The 16,044-nt window shown below is 39.4% G+C and overlaps 1 protein-coding gene across 1 annotated transcript in view; it reads left to right on the top strand.

Moving 5' to 3' along the window:
• Positions 1-211: 211 nt before the first annotated feature.
• The window catches only part of MSH2 (mutS homolog 2), a gene marked incomplete at its 5' end in the record, with an annotated part of 52,346 nt that continues 36,513 nt past the window's right edge, over positions 212-16,044 (top strand). Inside the window, 5 exons of the mRNA XM_010297199.1 lie at positions 212-366; positions 761-1,039; positions 1,374-1,520; positions 2,662-2,811; positions 5,213-5,346. Of these exons, the coding sequence (XP_010295501.1) occupies positions 212-366; positions 761-1,039; positions 1,374-1,520; positions 2,662-2,811; positions 5,213-5,346 (865 nt within the window). The remainder of the gene's footprint in view (positions 367-760; positions 1,040-1,373; positions 1,521-2,661; positions 2,812-5,212; positions 5,347-16,044) is intronic.

Genomic DNA, 16,044 nt, shown 5'->3' with positions numbered 1-16,044 from the left:
TTTTCATTTGGATATGGAGTATGCTTCCTTCATGCTTAATATTAACCAGTTGAATGTTGTGAGTTTGTGTTGTTTCATGGATTTCATGTTTGTGTCTTTTGACATTAGACTAATGCCCTTCCTGAAGGCTGTCTGGGGATTTTGATTACAGAAAATAAACTCCATTAAAAAATTCAGATAACTCATAATTTTCCTTTTTCCTTTTTTGTAGGAACTCAGAAGCTTGAGAGTGTTGTGCTTAGTAAAATGAACTTCGAATCTTTTGTGAGAGATCTGCTTTTGGTTCGTCATTACAGAGTTGAAGTTTACAAGAACAAAGCAGGCAGTAAATCTATCAAAGAAAATGACTGGTATTTAGCGTACAAGGTACAATTTTCAACCTTTCTTTATAATTGTGATATAAAAGAAAAAAAACCCCATGACTGTTTCCTAAGCTCCTTAGCTTGGAGTTTAGGGATTTTCAGGGATTTGGTAAATTGTGCAGTCTGTTATATATCCCTGTATTTTCTACTGTTCTAAGGCTGTAAAAGCTTGTTCTGTATGTTTGCCATAGGTTGGGAAATAAAGGAAACCTGAAGTAATTCACATTGTATAGATGATAAGTAAAATTTTAATGGTTAAAAAAATAAAACAGCTGTAAGTTTTATATTAATGGACTGTTCAGTACTCAGTTTTATCAGTTGTTGTCCTTTTAAAACTTGAAAAAAAAAGTATGTGTGTATATACACAGTCTTTAAAAGTATATTTCTTTTCTAAATAGGGTTCTCCAGGAAATCTTTCCCAGTTTGAGGAAGTTCTCTTTGCCAACAATGATATGTCATCGGCCATTGGGGTTGTGGGGGTTAAGCTGTCTACTACTGACGGACAAAGAGTAGTAGGAGTTGGGTATGTCGACACTACACTGAGAAAATTGAGTGTCTGTGAGTTTCCAGATAATGATCAGTTCTCAAACCTTGAAGCTCTGCTGGTTCAACTAGGACCAAAGGAGTGTGTGCTACCAGGAGGAGAGACTGCAGGAGAGATGGCAAAACTACGACAAGTAAGGGAACCATTGTGCCTTACGGCTAGACAAAACTTCATCTAAAAAGCTGTATTCTAGCTTACTAGCTAGGCTCCACGATTTATGGAAAAATGAAGGAGCTGTATGTTAACTCAAAGAAGTTTTGATTTATGCACCCAAAATGTATTATTTGTCTGTTGACTCAATTGCATTTTAATCACCAAAGTTGCTCTAAGGGTAAAATCTTGTCTGTCATTCTTCTCTGTGCAACCTAGCAGTAAATAAATCTCTTCAGGGTTTGCTTCTGTGTGATGAACATCTGTCCCCTAAATATTGAAAGTAATTGATAACTGTGCATGTTTATGGACAACAGGTCATTCAGAGGGGAGGAATCCTGATTACAGACAGGAAGAAGGCGGATTTCACGACAAAAGATATTGTTCAGGATCTCAATCGCTTGTTAAAATCAAAAAAAGAAGAACAAATGAATAGTGCAGCATTGCCAGAGATGGAAAAGCAGGTGAGCACAGAGCAATGTTTAATGTGCTCCTGCTTTTTAGTAGCAGAATGGTGTGAGCACCTGTTGTGAGCTGATCTTCATTGTCCCCACTGGTCCTGTTTTATGCTGGATTCCCATGCTTCTGGGAAAGCATATTGCACAACTCGTGGCATATTAAGATACGTTCTTGCTGAACTGATCAGTTCTGATCAGCTTGATTCTGTGTCAAAGTTGTTTTCCAGGGGTCCTGAAAAAAAATCAGAAAACCCTTCGCTTACCTGTTTAAAGTAGTAAACTCTGGTAAGCAAATAGAGTGTGCACAACAGATGCTTCCTATTCATAATCTATCTAGCCTAAGGACTGAAATACAATATTTTGATTATTTTGCATGACAGGAGAATTGGTATTTGAAAACAAAGTAATGCTTATGGTAATATTTTTGTGTTTTATACCATCTTATGGCTCAGGCATATCATTTAGTGTGTGCATGTGAACTGAACATGTTTGTTGTTAGTTGCAAACAAGAGGTAGTTTTCTTGAGATAAACATGTTTTAATTTGTTTTAAAATGTCCTTCATCGCTGATCCTCACTGCAGGTGTAAGTTAGAATTATTCTTCCATAATGTGTGATTTCATAACAGGTTAAAATTGTTGGAAGTGTGTTGCAGCTGAACAAGTCAGTCATGCTTCTGCCTCTCTTCTGTGTTGGCACTAGTCTTTGTAAGGCTGTGCAGTGAGTCAGATCAGATCCTTGTGCTGGCTGAAAACTAACCCTGAAACCATGTCCTGAGATGATCCATGAGTTCTCATTTATCTGCAATAACTTGTTTGTGTTCCTGAGCCAGAAACATCCTGATAACAGCTTTGGAAAGCTGGTGAGGCGTGCACTTCACGTTTTGTTTATCAGATTATGCAAATGCCTAGTTCGTTGTTCTTGCACCTACCTAGAAAGACGCTGAAGTGCCGTAGAACGTCCCTATGAAAATGAAGTCTTGTCAAACAGGTTGAGTCTCTCATGGCCTTGCTGGAAGTGATGTGGCTCAAAAACTTCCCCTGATTGTAATATTCTGGAGGCATTTATCAAATAATCCCCAATTCAAGAGTGTTTCTAACTAGAATGTTTCTGGGTGTTTTTTAAATTTTTTTTTTTTTTAAACTTCAGGTTGCTGTTTCGTCTTTGTCAGCCATTATCAAGTTTTTAGAGTTGCTGTCAGATGAGTCTAACTTTGGACAATTTGAACTGACTACTTTTGATCTTAGTCAATATATGATTCTAGATAATGCAGCTGTTCAAGCTCTCAACCTTTTTCAGGTAAGAAATGCACACTTAATTGGTAAGTGTTTTGCAATATGCTTATTTAGCTGCTTGATAAGTAGCCTGACTGCCCAATCACAGCTCCTCAGATCCTGATTAATGGCAACTTCTACATTTTGGCTTTGTTTTCAGCTACTCCTGTACAGTGTGTATTTTAAACATAGGTAGCCACAGTTAACACCTTTTTATTAGCTTACTTTGAATGTAGAAGACAAGATCATGAAAGAGGTAGGAAGTGGCCACACACAAGTGTCTACACAAGAATGCAGGTACGGGAAGAGCCTTCTAAGCACCTCATGGTTGTAGGTGCTGCAGAGCCTGTCGAAGCAGTGGGGGGAATGCTTTGTCTTTCCTTGGTTTTAGTTAAAGAAGTTCACATCTCCAGTGTTAGGAGCAGACTTGGGGTATGGGAGGGGAAGAGAGCTCTGTAGTTTTGTGGTATGATAGGGAACTCCAAAGCACAGTTGCTTTATACAGTAATGCTGTTTTTGAGAAAGAAAATAGAAGCCTGAGTTAGATAGTACTGGAGGGATATGGCTGGAGTACTGTTGGTGGTGATGGAAAGGGGGGGCTGGCTGCAGCAGGCAGCGCAATGAACAGGACAGTACTTAAGAACATTCTGAAAGCAGTGTGGCATGCTAAGTGGCCAGTGTCAGTTTTACTCTTTACACACATTTCCTACAAATCCAAGCAGGTTACCAGTCTTCTTCATACCTCCCATTGTGTGTGTTATTCTGGTTTGTCCCTTTTCATGGTTGTAGAAAAATGGGGTCTCAAAGTGCTGTATTGTATCACATTTTTTCTTTTGTTTTCATGTTAGTAAACCCTTAATTCTTTGCTTGGAGTTAATCCACTTGAGTTTCAGGTTTATAGGAAGAAATCATAAATATATGTCCTCTGTTGACCCTAGAGGGGCTTATAGAGGGGAAAAAAAAGAGCATATATTCAGCATCTGAGCTGGTTAACTCGAGAGAGATGTTCTGATTTTTTTTCTTTTTGCTTCTTTTTCTGTATTTCCTGAGTCTGTGCCATTGTCTAGAGAATGAAGCAAAAATTCTATCTCTTCTCAAGGTTTACAGAGGTGTTTTAGGAAGTTCAACACTGTCTTAGCTGTATCCCTTTGTGAGTCCTTATAGGTGTTACGCATTTTGTGATAGGAAATACACTGCCATGTCTGTCTTTAGGGCCTGTTGTGAGCCTTGGAACAAGGGGTTTGCTGTGTAGCAGGAAGCTGTGTCATTGCCTGTGTGGCAGGCTGTCTGTGGGCAGCTTTTTGGGCAGGCACTAAAGGAAAGGCAAAATATTTTGTAATTTGAGTTGCTCTGTGAGGTATGTAGGTAAAGTTCTTATGGTGCAGCAGATGCTGCTGATTATATGAAACTGTAAGCTTCCAACTCGGATGTGCCGAAATAGGTTATTCATGTATAATATATGTACTCTGTGACACTTTCTTGGATTCAGAAGTTTTTCATATGTAATACTGTCCAGAACACTGAAAATAGACACATCCACTTTAGATTTTCCAGGGGTTAAATGTGTCAGTATACCTTCCTACTGTTGTAGTGAATGCTAGTTCTACATCTCAGTTGTTTACAGGCATCCAGACCTGCTGCTGTTTGAATGCTTGCCTGCTGTTTTAAATGTAGATGTTCTTGGGTAGAGAGGGTTGAGATTTTCATTTCAAAGTTAAGAGTTGAAACAAACTTGTTTGCTGTTTTTCAGTGGTAAACAAAATTTTTGCTTCCTAGCTGTTTGTGCAAAAAACCTAACAAAACCCCAAGAAAAATGCCCAAAAGGCTGTCTTGAGTCCATTTAATATTAAAACTCTAACTATAGGCAGTAAACTATAATCTGAACAGAGGAAGTTTAGAGATGTTTATAGTACTTCAAAGATGATCTTGGGGAGCTTGAGAGAATTTGGATAATAACTGAGTTCTCTCCCATTGACTTGTTCTGTTATGTCCCCGCTGTCCAGCACCCTCCAAAGATCTCTAGCCAAAACCCTTGAACCCAAGTCCTGTTTCTTGCTGCTTTTTTTTGGTGGACAGGACCGTTATTTTTTTGGCCTTACAAAGGGCAAACTAGCAAGTATCTAGGTATATTTCCACTTTTCCTATTCAAATGGCAAACTACCCAGTGACTAGGTATGTTTCTAACTCTCCTATTCAGTCAGCTAGTTTCAAAACGGACAAACCTGTTCATTTTTTCTCCACGTTCCAGGGACAAGAGTGTAAGTGCTTTAATGCTATGTTGTTTCATTTGCCTTTTTTGATAGGTGCCAGGTTGAATATACAGAAAAAACACTGATCTGTTCCTCAGTAGCAATGTTGAGGAACAGAAACTCACTACTTTTTTTTTTTTTTTTTCCTCTCTCCCCCTTTCCTCTTTTCCTTTCCAGAGTTCCGTGGAAAATGCTAATACTGCACAGTCTCTAGCTGGTTTGCTAAATAAATGCAGAACCCCTCAAGGACAAAGACTAGTTAATCAGTGGATCAAACAACCACTTATGGACAAGAATAGAATTGAAGAAAGGTAACAACGTTATGTGTTTGATAGACTTACACAAGTTAGTAACTATTATACAGAAAGGTCGTTCTTTTTAGGCACAAAATACTACAACCAAGAAATAATGGTAGTTGAAGGTTCTTGTGTGCTATCCTGTAACATATCTGTTAAACAGAGCAGAAAACATTTTCCCCTGAGATGCAAATTGATAGGTTACTGTTAGATTAAATGCTTTTTACAATCATGACATTTTAAAGAGGAGGTATGATATGTTTAGGTGGTTAAATACTTCATGCTACAGGCCAAGGCAATGTAGCAGCCACTTCCTAACTGTTAACTCGTACTGCAGATGCTCAGACTGTGTAATATTTTGATGTCACTTCCAGTTTACCAGTTAAAAAAACCCCAATCAACAAAATACCCAAACAATTAAGCAGTAATGCCTTCTTCCTATTTCCAGAAAAAAACTACCTTTGGTTGCAGAGGGGCATTCTTACCATATCTTGCCTAGATATTATGGCCCAAATACGAGTTGTCTTTTTCTTCCTTGCTTTTTCTACTGCTGTGTCTGCTTTACCAGTAGATAAATGTATCAGTTGATACAGCTTAGAGAAGCCTTAAAGCCTTAGAGAATCTGGTAAATCTCTGCTGAGAATGTACAGATAATTCTCAATCCTTCAGAAAGGAAAACCGCAATGGCCATATTCATACAGTGTGTGTGTGTGTATTTATGTCTTGATTATATTCACCATGCAAACAAAAGTTACGCTTTTTTAAACTCGTGCTAAAGATAGTTATATTCTTATCTAAAACTGAACTTCATTCAGCTCAAGTGAACAGCAGGTTAATACGTTGCAAGGTGTATGTTAATCTGTATCTTGAAAAAGCAGAAGAGGCCAGAAAACTGAATTTAACTTTGATACCTTCTCTAAGGCTCATACTTCAGATAAGGCATTACAAGTATGTCTGTACATGCTGTTGGGCTTTAGCACAGATCACTACTACCAAAAAAGAAATTTTGGCTTGGGCACATTGATGTTTAAAGAAGTTATGCAATGAGTTGTTTTCTCTCTAGATCTGTGGAGACTGAGTTATGCTGCTTCTCTTCAACAAATTTTTCTACTTTCTCCAATAATTTGCAGAACCTAGTAACTTGATCAGAACACACCAAGAAATGTAATTACTCTGACACTCTGACACTGAAATACTGTCCCCAGGTTTATTGAATGCTGTATCTTATTCTCACATGTGTTACAAGAGCTTTCATCATTAGTTCTTGATTATGTGCCCAGGATCATCTATTTCTGTCAATTTTGGATTCCAAGATCTAAGCCAACTTTAATTTTATGGTTATGTTGTTTTTAAGATTTTGAAAATTATTACTCCCATTTCTAGTTTTGTTATGTCAAAGTAAATGCTGGAAATGTTAGCTTTTATATCAGACTTGTTTGCTCATTACTGTGCATCAGAAGTCCTGCAAGTTTGGAAGAGAGACAGTGTTTTCTTTATAAAGCTGGAGTTAAGTTGTAGGCAGAAAAGGTAACTTGACCTGTTCTGTAGAGGTTATGATGATCTCAACATTTTGTGTTGCGATTCTGTATGGCTAATGTTGACTGCATTTAGGAAGAGCTGTATGTAAAGGAGGAGGGGGAGTAATTCAACTGAGTTAAGCTCTTAGTGAAGCTTGTAAAGGTTGGTGTTGAAAGAGGTCCATTGATAGCCTCCCATATCTTGCCCAGCCACAGAATCATCAGGGTTGCAATTTGTTATGAGTAGTTTGCTTTAATCTGTACTTACGGACATCGAAATACCATAGTATGTATATAGTCATACTTTTCAGTTTATTCTGCAGCATAACTAAGTCTGTCCTAATGCATCTTGCTTTCAAGTACTACTATGGTGAATGTAATTCTTTGGCTTTGGGATACATACAATGTATTTTACTTGTGAACTGCTGGTGTGCCATCTTCCTAATCTTAATGCTGTTCAAAGTGTGTAGGACTGTTCCTTTTTTTTTTTTCTTAATCCAAAGGAACAAATATAATAAGAGAAGCTGTTCGTGGGACTGATGAGATGTACTGACAGATTCAAGTATCTTTGGAAAGATCGGTGGTTGCCAAGTTGTTTTCTGTATGCTCCACTGTATATAGTGGCTGTTTTAAGAATTACAAACTGTAATTTTGAGTGTATAGATAGTTTGAGAAGGAAATATCTGGACTTCTGTTCCTTTACTGTTCACAGGAAAGCAGTGCTTCCTTTGTTGTCAAGGTGAGTTACTGATTGTTTCTTAGCTTAAGTGTGACACGTTAAAGCACCGCATTTAACACTAATCAGTGCAAACCTCTTATCAAACTAGGCTAAACTACCCGGGTTGAACTGATGTTAGATGACGGTGTTTTGGAGTAAGCCTGTGTTTTTGCTTATTTGGGAGGTATTTTGACCTAACTTTTATTCCAGTGTTGTAGAATGGATGTCTGACTTTATTTAAAAAACTTAGACTTTTGCAACTCTCTGCTAAGACCTGTAGGTGGTGCAAGTCATCTTTTGGAGATAAATGGATCATCTTTCAGTAGTTTGTAACCTGCAATGTGTTGCTAACACTTCTGGATAAATATAACACAATGTTATGCCACTAGTCCATATTAACCACAGATAGAGTAACAACACAGATTAATGTGTGCATTGTGCATAAGCTTCAGATAAAATAATGTTTATCTACTGGAACAGCTCCTAATGAGAACTAAGAAAACAGGGGTTCCTGATACTTGTTTGTCTTGAAAGACGTGGGGTTCTGCCCATGTCTGGCTGGTTTTCCATGATTAAAAAAATAATTACCAGTCATAAGCATATGAGATACAGCCCTATTTCTCTTGTGCGGTGTGTTCAGAAGGCAAGTACATGAGGTTCTTGCTCCTTGCCTTATAGTCAGCATATTTCTGAAATTAAAATGTAGTTGCAGAGACAGGAAGTACAAATACATCTATTAGTTGTGTAATACGATTGACTGTAATACAGCAAGCAACCTCAGGATGTAATTTTTTTCAGATACTGGAAAGTCTGAGAAATGTGGCAGAATGTAAGATAGTGCTTGTTATGCCCTGAGAAGGGAACTCGTGCTGAATATATTTTGTAATTTTTTGTATTTTTTGGGGGGGAAACTATCTGACACTTGGGCACTGCGCAAATACGAAATTCCAGCTGACACTTTTAGTCCTCTGTGTATACTGTGGCCGAACCTCTTATACGTCTATGTCCTGTCATAGGAAAGGTGCAGGGGTCTCAGCTCTAGAGGAGTTACAGGCTGTACTCTAACATCACTTGTTCTGATTCAAAGACTGTTCTAAGCTTTTCTCTTGCGTTCCTAAATACTGCACGGGGGCCAAATTGTGGAAACCAGTCCTATCTCTAGCAGAGTCAGAAGGTAATAGATTTAGGAAGCTTGAGGTGCATCAATGGCTAGCAGGGTGAAACTTCCAAGTTTGTAGAACATTCCCATGAATCAGTCTTGAATGACAATTAAAATAGCAGCTTGTTTAAAAACAAAAAAACCCCAACTTGTTGCTAGCTAGTGTAGGCAGGCTTGAATGCCTTCACAGTGCTTTATTTAGTAATAAGTTAACCTAACACATGCTTTCTCTAGCAGATAAATGGGGGGACAGCATGGGGAAACGCATATGGGATAGCTCGGAAGCCGTGTGACTGGGGGCTCATCTCAGGTGCACACAAATACACAACATGGATGAGAAAGTGAAACGAGAGTTCTGTATGCATTGCCGGCTGTGATCTCCCTCGGATCGCGGGAATGTCATCATGCAACTGGGGTGCTGTAGCGCACGCTCCTTACGAAGGCTGGGTAGGGAAGGTGGACGGGTTGCGTTTCTGCAAAGGTGTGGCTTGAATGCACAGAGCTCTGCTGTGAGAGGGCAGCAGCCCTATCAAGTGCTTATGGGTCAGGATTATGGGACAGCAAAGGGGAGGGGCATTACAGTGAGGATCAGCAGCACACCTGCCCCATCAAGATGAAGAAGTGGACAAAGCCATGAGACAACAGGAAGAAACATGATTATAGGCCCCGGTTCTCTTGGAGGACTTGAGCCACGGTGGCTAGAGTACTCTAGATGCAGCCTCACAGCTACCAAGCAGATGTGAACGATCATGTTCCTCAGCCTGCTCTTACTAGTGGAGGCCGGTGCACGGTCACCCTTCGCTGCTGCAAGGGCACACTGCTGACTTGTCCGCCAGCATGTGCAAAGATGCAAGTATCACGCTTCACTCCAGCTAGAGTACTCTAGCCAGTGTGGGACTTTGCAGTACAGGTAGATGGACAAACAGGAGCCGGTCCAGCAGAAAGCCACTGAGGAGGATCGTGGGCATGTGGTGTGTGAGGAGAGGCTGAGGGAGCTGGGTTTGTAGCCTGGAGAAGACAAGACTAAGGGGCAGACCTAACTGCTGGTTTCAGCTGCCTAGTGGGTGGGAGTCATAGAGAAGGTGAAGCCAGGTGCTTCTAGCACGAGACGAAACAGACACCAACTTCACGAAAGGACCCTCCAGCAGCACATAAAGAAAAAGTCTTCACATGAGGATCGTCAGACTCTGGAATGTGTGCTTAGAGAGCTAGTGATCTCTGTTCTTGTTCAGTGTTCAACTGAAATTAGCCTTTTTTTGAGCAAGGGCTGGAACTAGAGGCCTTGAATTACCTTTCAGTATGAATTGCTTTGCGATAGGTTTTCACTATTTTTGTGTTCTTTTCTAACCGGCAGCTGTCCCTGCAAAGCATTGCAGATGGGCTTTGTTACTTCTGTCATAGTGGCTAGCAGCTCTGGAAAGACCTTCAGTACTTTTCCAAGTACAGATCAGTACTTCACCACAGCAACAGATTGATTTCAGGCAGTTAAATTAGTAGGTGGTGGCCTGCGTCCTCAGTAAGGGAGGGGAGAATGCAACCAACTTGCAGGTTTGTCTAAATGGCATAATTAAAATGCACTTTAAATGCTGGGAGTGCCCCTAATGCCTGCAAAGAAGCTTCTGAAATACAGGTTGAATCTGAGCTAGTTGTAAGACAGAAATGTGATTTGTTATTGTCATGCAGATCATGATGCAATACATATTTCGCATGAAAGAAGTTGTCATTCCAGTGATGTGAAAATGGTGTTGGCTTCCCAATAAGCCTCTAGAAATGTTAGAAAAATGTCACCTTTGTCATTCCAAAAGTTATTATCTCTAAGTCCCCTAGAGAAATGTTTGGAGCTTGACGCTCTCAACACTGCTTCTTTAACCCCCTCCCCTCCCTTCACCTATGTTTACTTTTCTCAAAACTATTAGATAACCTGTATTTTCATTTGGGTTTGCTTGTAAAACTGAGGTTGACAGTGAATGCTGTCTAGAAACATTAAACAAAAACTCTACTAGTCAAGCACATGTCAGACAGGCCACATCTTTAGGAAGAAATATCTGTGAAAATCCCAAGTGCTTGAAAACTATTAAAAACCTATTTTTGGTTTCTTGTTTGAGAAGTGAATAGGGGGATGTGAAGTAAGAGCTGAAAAAAGACTCTTTTTCATGACACCTTCAGGTGTGGGAAAGATGTTGCTGTTTGAGCTGGAGAAGTGCCTAAAAGCTGTTTGTATTCTGCATGTTATCCAAATCATTTGTCTTCTAGGTCAAGGATCAGCAATCAGCATTGCAAATCTGTAAATTATAGGTGGCATTCAGTGGTGCAGCACTGGAGCAGGTAGTCATAGTACCTGCTAGTTGATACTTCCAGCTCACCCACTTGTTCCTTACAAGTCCTTACTTGGTGCAAAATAAATGGAAGGATTAAGGTTTTAGTCAGTTTCTTTTGCATCTGAATTTTGAGGCTCAAAGGAAATGAAAATTAAACTAAAATTTGGTTGAAATGTCAAATTGGTTTTCAGATTTTAAAGAAATAATCAAATTGCTGTTTATTTAGGGAGATATGCATCTGTAGCTGCCATACTGTTCTTTTGCTCTCAGCCTGCCAAAAGGAGGTGGATGGTAATTAATGCAGTAGTTAAATTTTACTTAGAATCTGTGTTTAATTATTCAGGATTTTTTTTTTTTAAATCACAGCCATAAGTTGATGAAGTTCCTAGTTAGTGTGACCATATGGAAACTTTTACTGTGTATGTGTGCAAAGCTTTCTGGTTTGTCACAGTATCCTAGATGGTCACTAATTTGAGCATTGTGTACAAGAATATGGTATATTCTCCATGAAAGGACAGTGAACGTACTATTCTGCTCTGTTTGATGTATATCCACAAACATTAGAAAAGTGGAATGTTAGGGAGCTGCAATGGAAGCTCTTGGAAAGATAATTTTGTCTTGACTTGTTTAATTTCATTTATCATGTATAAGGGTTGTCAAAGTCTTTAATGTTTTGTTTACATACAGTTTTGAGTTTCTTCTCTGTACAGAATGAATGAAGAAATATTTGGATTTTTTACAGCAAAGGAACAGAACTTGTTCAGTATGCTCCTAGTCTGCACTAATTTAAGGAAATGCACATGTTAGCAATTTAAGAGAGTATTAGTGTTGATGGAGTGTAATAAACTTAACCTCTTAATTTTAATAATGTATGGAAACTTGCAAGGAATAAAACACATACAAAAATATAATAATGGAAATACCTTTCCTCAGCTGTCTCTAGTCTTTGAAGACCATGCAGTAATACTGTTTTATCACTGGATCCCAAAATGTTGTATTTAATTAAAAAGGAAGACTGGCACGAAGCCTCTGCAGTGTAAGGCATTATGCTGAGAAGCAGCCTTAGCTGCTTCCCATCTTTGGTTTCTCTGGAGGCTTTTGGGTGGGGCAGTTTCACTATATGGAGTTTACGAACTTGCCAATGACTCTACAGTACTTCATGAGTTCTTGCTCTGCCGTCTCCACTGTTCTTTGCTATCATATAAGAAATGGAGGTTTATTGGTAATTCTTAAGATGGGTGTTTGTTTTCCAGAAGCCTACATACTATGTTGGTAGAATGGCAATGTTAAAAAAAGTACTGTGAAACTGGTTGTTCTTGTCTCTATTTAAATTAGGATATTTTTGCCTTCATGTCCTTGACGTTTGCTCGCACTAAGCTGTTCTGTATGTAGGATTTCATTGAGCTTCAGTGGTCAGAATTCAATGTGAAGGTTTTTTGTTTGTTTTTGACTCTTATGCATCATGCAGCAGCCTGTGATGCAGAGTTGTTTCATAGTTGGCTGACACTGTAATCACTTTAAATCAAAAGGTATAGTCGTGCTTCTGTGACTGTGGATTGTCACCAGTTCCCTTATTGGAACTGGTGTTCATGTAGCTGCTTGGTTCATCTTTTGATGGGGAATTTAGCATGCTATAATAATCAAGGGTGTAAAGTCATATAGCATCTAATCCAGTAAAACCTAAGCAGTTGCTAAAAGGAGCAATCCCAGTTCCCCTTTCTGGCCTTCAGCTCCTGCTGCTCCCTTTTTTTGGTCTTACAGCTACGTAATAATTTGGGTTTGGCTTATTCACTCGATTAAAACTAATCCATGAAAAAGTAAGGAAAGTTGTCATCTAAAATTAATCCTTTCGCTCCTCTGCAGCTGGTCCATGACCTGCTATCATCGTAAACATGAGAAGATTAACATCATCTTAAATGCAGATCAAGCAATACCAAAAGCCTGTTCTTCAGATTTAATAATCTGACTTGTGTTTGCTTTCTCTTGGTATCTTGACTTTTTTAGAGTTTACGCTAATTAATTTATATTATGAGTTGGACTACCAAACTTGCTACAGGAAGGTAAATTGGAGATCTGCCTATCCTCAAATGGGAAAGGTGTCTGAATCTGTGGAATGGAGCTATTTTCTACCATTGCTCAATAAACCTGGTACCTTTCTGAGAAATCCACTATGAAGATGCTACTTGAGTATTTTTAGCTCCTACAGAAGTCAGACTATGGGAATTTTATGAAAAATGTATGCATGGAAATAAATTAATAAATCAAGGTTTTCGTAACGTTGGGAAGACAGAAACAATGTCTCTGACGAAGTGTTTGGGAGATACTTAGAGAATCTTGTTTTATGAAATACCCTCTTATTACTTTTGTCTGTACAATTCCTTGAGAGTAAGAGACTGTTTAGTCCAGCAAGTTTGTGCTGGGTTTTTGAGATGGGAGAGGATTTGATGCGTAAAACATCTTATGTTCAAAATCCAACTTTGCTGATGCATCTTCTGTGTGTTTTTCTTCTATAAGCATGCATGTTTAAAAGTTGGGAACAGTGTCTATCATTCTGTGAAGTAGCAGGTTGCTGCAAGGTGAGAATTTTCCCTTTTTATCCCAGGTCCTCTTCTGTGGAGATGTTTAATTAGTTAAGGGTAATAATTTTGTTATTTCTTAACTGAGAATGAGGAGGAGTGGTGAATCAAATCTAAATAATGCTGTTACATAGAACTCTAGTTTGAATGACAGTTCTCAGTAATAATAAACTTTACTCTTATTTGGGAAACATAACTTTTGAAAAATATAAGTGAAGGTTTATATTCCTTTTCTATAGCTTGGATATCTGACTGTGACTGTAAGTAATATACCCAGGCTGTGGAATGGGAAATAAAAGACACTTGGTTTTGGTTTTAACTGCGACTGGGATGATCATGTAGGTGTAGGTTGGATGCACAGGTGTATGAAAGTTTCTTTAGAATATAAACAGGAGCAATACTTCTTGCTTTAAATGTTTTGATATTTTCAGGACTCAGGTCTCGTAGAGCAGAGCTGGTCTGCCATGGGAGTGTGGAGTAGCCCCAAATGCAAAGTGAACCATCAGTGGGAGTTGGTGAGAGGGAGATGCTGGTAGGCCTCTTTGGGTCCCTGCTGCAGGGCATAGGTGGCCTTCTGTCCTGTCTGGAGAGAAACAGTGGAATCATTGACAAGCTCTGGTCATGGCGTACCTGTAGAAATGCTCCTGAAGATCCCTCTATTTCTCTGAAGCACAGCTTGCAGCCTGCAGCTCTTGGCCATGTGAAGAGATAGGTGTGTGATGATACCATCAGGAGCGCTGCCAGCCTTGCCTTATAAGTGGGGGGGAAAAAAAAAGTTTCCCTTCTGCTGCTCTAACATTTTGTTGCAGGGAGTTTGTGTGCATGCCTCAGAGTCCTGCAGTTCTTTGCTTTGATATGCTTTCTGGCTAGAGGAGGCAAAGCAGAACTCTGCTTGTGTGCTGCTCCTTTATTTGCATATGCTTCAGAATGATGCCTTCCTGCATTCCCTTCCCTTAGGGTCTAAAAATATTGCTGTTGCAGCAGTCTGCTTCAGGAGCAAGATCTTAATTGCATCAAGTGGTACTTTGCTGGCAAGGATAAGACCCAAGATTTTCTGATGAAGAATTGTTTTCTTCTTTACCTTGCCTAATCTGCTGGGATTGGAGAATGTGTTTAAACACTTGTGCAAAAAAAAAAAAAAAAATTGTTGGTAACTTATTTCAGAATACACAAGACTGCAATAAGTGTCTTCGGAGGAAAGAAGCATATTGGAGTTAATGGTGCTTTTTCTGATAATCCTGTTTTGTTTTGTTTTTTTTTATTCTGAGCTCATTAGCTTGCATCCTCACAGTCAATACATATAGCTTTCAAAGCTTTGCTTGATTGTTATAGAAAATAGTTATTTTGTGCCTGGTACTCCTGATATAATCTCAGGTCTTTAATTTACTATCTCTAATACTTTGACATAAAATGGTATATGGAGGAATTCATGCAGAGTGGGAAGAAGTCTGCTGCTTCCCTGATACATACTAATTTTATGTTATGTGAATGTAACTGATCTAGAGGAGTGAACTCTGATTATTTGGAAGAATGCATTTATTGAATTTAAAAACTTACAGGTAAGTGGACTGTTTTGAGGTTACAAATGGCCAGTATTGTTTTCATGGCAGGATGGTTTAGTGACTAATGAGGAAAATGAGAAAAGGTGGGAGACTGATGTTAGGATGTGGCTTTCTCTTATGTTGCTTAATCTTTCAGGTTAAACAGCAGGGAGGACTGATGTGGAGGACTCTCGTCCAGCTGCTTAGTAGCACATGTTGTGTATCCCATGCTCTGGGAGCGTGTGCAGTGTGATTTCTGTGGCTCCTCTAGGGTCTAAAGCTACCCTTCAGACCTTGGACTCTGTGTTACAAGGGACTACTTCAGTAGAGCTGCAAGAAATGGTCAGCATAGTCATGATTGCTTCAGGTTATACATTTGAGATTAAAAGACAGTAGTAGTGAGTTCAGTCCAAAAACCTGCCCTGCAATAGTGGAATGAAGGCCAATTTCTAGTACTAAATACATCCTGAGGGCGTCAGATACTTGCCTGGAGATGCCTTGATTGAGTTCACTTCTGACTTGAGGGAGAAAGTACGGCAGATGGAGAAGAGCAGCAGGTAGCAATACTACCTCACACTTTTTGTGGTGGCAATGCAGGTTTCTGCCAGCTTGGAAGTGTTTGTAGGACTGTGGCTTGAGGGCATAATTTGATAGCTAGCTTAAGCAAACATCAGGATACAACTGGGCTTATCCACAGCTGGCAGAGCCACCCCAGAGTGAACTAGTTCAGGGGAGCCTCACTGGTGGAAAGCTAACACAGCCACAGCAAATGAAGATGTGTGTTTGAGGGGGTTGCTACTGCGAGCGTTACCTTCAGTGTCAACCAGGGGTGTCTGCAGCTGCCTTTACCAAACTACCAGTTTTTCTTCCTCCATGCTATGTGG

This window comes from Phaethon lepturus, unplaced genomic scaffold, assembly GCF_000687285.1.
Source record: "Phaethon lepturus isolate BGI_N335 unplaced genomic scaffold, ASM68728v1 scaffold12361, whole genome shotgun sequence".
Classification (NCBI taxonomy): domain Eukaryota; kingdom Metazoa; phylum Chordata; class Aves; order Phaethontiformes; family Phaethontidae; genus Phaethon; species Phaethon lepturus.
The sequence above is the reverse complement of the archived record's forward strand: the minus strand, read 5'-3'. Positions and strand labels throughout refer to the sequence as shown.